Here is a 2774-nt window from a genome sequence, read left to right on the forward strand (position 1 = left end):
ATGCAAAATGCCCACGTGCAGGAATGGAAGGGCACCCAGCGCAAGTCTCTGGGCGACATCCTGTGTGTCTCCAAAGTGAAGCTGCAGCATTTACCTTTCCAGGTGCAACACCCTTGATAGGAGGAGGATTGGGAGGGAGGGGGGGGCTTCCCCTGGGAGTGAATGAATCTCAGTTGGGAGGAACAGAAATGCCATTTTCTTCTGGGACAAAACAATAGCTGAGATATCTATTCTATTCTATATTCTATTCTATTTCTCTATTCTATTCTATTCTATTCTATTCTATTCTATTCTATTCTATTCTATTCTATTCTATTCTGTTCTATATTCTATTCTATTTCTCTATTCTGTTTTATTCTGTTCTATTCTATTCTATTTCTCTATTCTATTCTATTCTATTCTATTATTTTATTCTATTCTATTTCTCTATTCTGTTCTGTTCTGTTCTATTCTGTTTCTCTATTCTATTCTATTCTATTTCTCTATTCTGTTCTATTCTATTCTATTCTATTCCACTCCACCCCACCCTACCCCACCCCAACCCACCCCATCCTACCCTACCCTATCCTAACCTATGTTATGATTTTATGTTATGATTTAAATCTTGAGTTAAGCCTTGGTAGTCATGAACATGGTCTGTGGTCACAAAAGTATTTAAAGGGGATCCATGGTGAAGAAAAGGTTAAAAAACACCTATATAGATGATGGATGGATGGATGGATGGATGGATGGATGGATGGATATGAGAGAGATAGGGATGGATGGATGGATACACACACACACACACACACACACACACACACGCACGCACATAAGATAGGGATGGATAGAGGATGGATGGATGGTAGATAAACAGACAGCAAGGTTACACTTCCAAATATATACTTGGAAGCCTAACTACTGTTTTTCATCCATCCATCCATCCATCCATCTCTCTCTAAATGAGGCTTCTGGGTGTAGATGGATATATTCTGCTCTGGTGTTTCAGAGGAGAAAATCCCCATCTATTTTACTTCATTGTAGATTGTTATTATTGTTATTGTTATCCATAAATAAACAAATCTAGTCTAAACATCTAGCTGACTATGCAACCAATAGTAATAGTAATATTCTTATGAAACAGTATCTGCCCATCTCAGATCCTTCAAAAGGACACGATAGGTGGACAAAAATGCCAAATTCAGCCTAAACATCTGGCTGACTGTGGGACCAACTATAAATAATCCCTTTTTTGCCTCTTTTTGCATAAGTAATAGGTATGCAGAGGGTATCTCTGATTGTTACTTTATTTGAAACCTGGTCTTCTTTGATACCAATAGGAACAGCATCATCGCTGGTTGGTGCTCTATCCTTCTACCCTGGTTATCGTATCTGAAGAACACAATGGCCTCTACTTCAAGGTAAGACAAATTCCTTGCTGGTACTTCCTTTTTCTCTCAGGTCATTTGGGTGGATAAAAATACGTTATTTCTGCTTGCTGTCCTTTTGTTGATGGACAAAAAAACCCCCCGACATATAATCCCAAGCTTTGGAAAGCGCAGAATCGCCCCAAACAGCCAGATGGGCAGTATGTAAATTCCACAAATAAACAAGTAAATAAATATTATCCAAGAGATGAGAGGAAATTGCAATGGGGGAATAATATTTTTCTAACGTTGTCTTTTTGGCTTTTTAACGGAATGAAATCATCCGTGACATGTTGCAGCTTTCAGGAGAAATAATTTATTTTAGATCAGTAGCATCTTAAAGAGTTGGAAGGGATATCTGTTCAAACCTCTTATCCTTCCCCCCTCCCGCCCCCCCCCTGGAATATCTCTGAGCATCTAGCTTGTTTGAAGATCTTCCCCAGTTCAAGTGTTGGCTTGTTCCTTATGGGCTTAAGCCCTTAGTTCGAATCCTGCCCTCAACTAACTCAACCTCCTCCGCTGTAGGATAAGGGTTTCCAGCTTTAAGACACACACACACACCCTCTTATAAGATGAGGCGCAGATGTGACTCTACAGAGACAATCTTCAAAGGTCCGCTTGGGTTTGCAACAAGCGATGAAATCTAAACCGGGCTGTTCCCGGTTTTAATTTTCAGTCTCTCCCAGCTGAATTTCAGAAGCGTTTTTTTGTACTGATCCCCATCTCAGCCGGTTCCTCCAGCGTGCCCGATCCTTGGCACGCTGCCCTTGCCGCAGGGCACAAAGGCTCTCCGCGGGATGAGCACCCTGTCCCTTTAAAAGGAAAAAATAAAATAAATAACAATAAGCACCCGGCTTTCCTTCTCCTGGAAAGCTGGTGGTGTCTGAATAGTTGTGGTTATGCCTGTGTCAGCAGGGTGGTGCCTGCCTACAGTCACATTCCTGGAATGGTGGTGGCGCAAGGCCCAGCCCGAACGGTAGCCTAGTTCTCACGGAGCTGGCCAACCTATTTTGCAGCTGCAAAGTTGCCAGGTGCAGGTGTGTGTGTGTGGGGGGGCTTTGGGTGTGACTCAACCCCGGGCGCCTGGCGAACCCATGCAGAGGTGTCTCTGGAATGAGGAAGCGACGGATAAGGGGTACAGGGCCCTGGTGGAAAAAGGGGACCAGCTTTGCTCCGTTTGATAGTATTTAGAGTCACTCCAGATCTGGACGGGAGGGGAGGGTGTGTGTGTGTGTCTGTTGCCTTAAGGAGAAGGAACCCAATGATTGTCCTTTAAATGCGTTTTATTCCTCTGCTGGTTTTGGAATCGGGGAAGCCATGCCTGGTTATAAATAGCCCAAGTACGGGGTTTTAAAATTTACCCAAAGG

At 43.0% G+C, this 2774-nt stretch overlaps 1 protein-coding gene across 1 annotated transcript in view; it reads left to right on the forward strand.

Moving 5' to 3' along the window:
• LOC114923609 (probable pleckstrin homology domain-containing family N member 1) overlaps nucleotides 1–1400 on the forward strand; it is a gene marked incomplete at its 3' end in the record, with an annotated part of 29717 nt that extends 28317 nt beyond the window's left edge. Inside the window, exon 8 of the mRNA XM_029286783.1 lies at nucleotides 1320–1400. Coding sequence (XP_029142616.1) covers nucleotides 1320–1400 — 81 coding nt within the window. The remainder of the gene's footprint in view (nucleotides 1–1319) is intronic.
• Between the last annotated feature and the right edge of the window lie 1374 nt (nucleotides 1401–2774).

The sequence above is a fragment of the Protobothrops mucrosquamatus genome, unplaced genomic scaffold (genome assembly GCF_001527695.2).
Source record: "Protobothrops mucrosquamatus isolate PMUCROS unplaced genomic scaffold, P.Mucros_1.0 scaffold4983, whole genome shotgun sequence".
NCBI lineage: Eukaryota > Metazoa > Chordata > Lepidosauria > Squamata > Viperidae > Protobothrops > Protobothrops mucrosquamatus.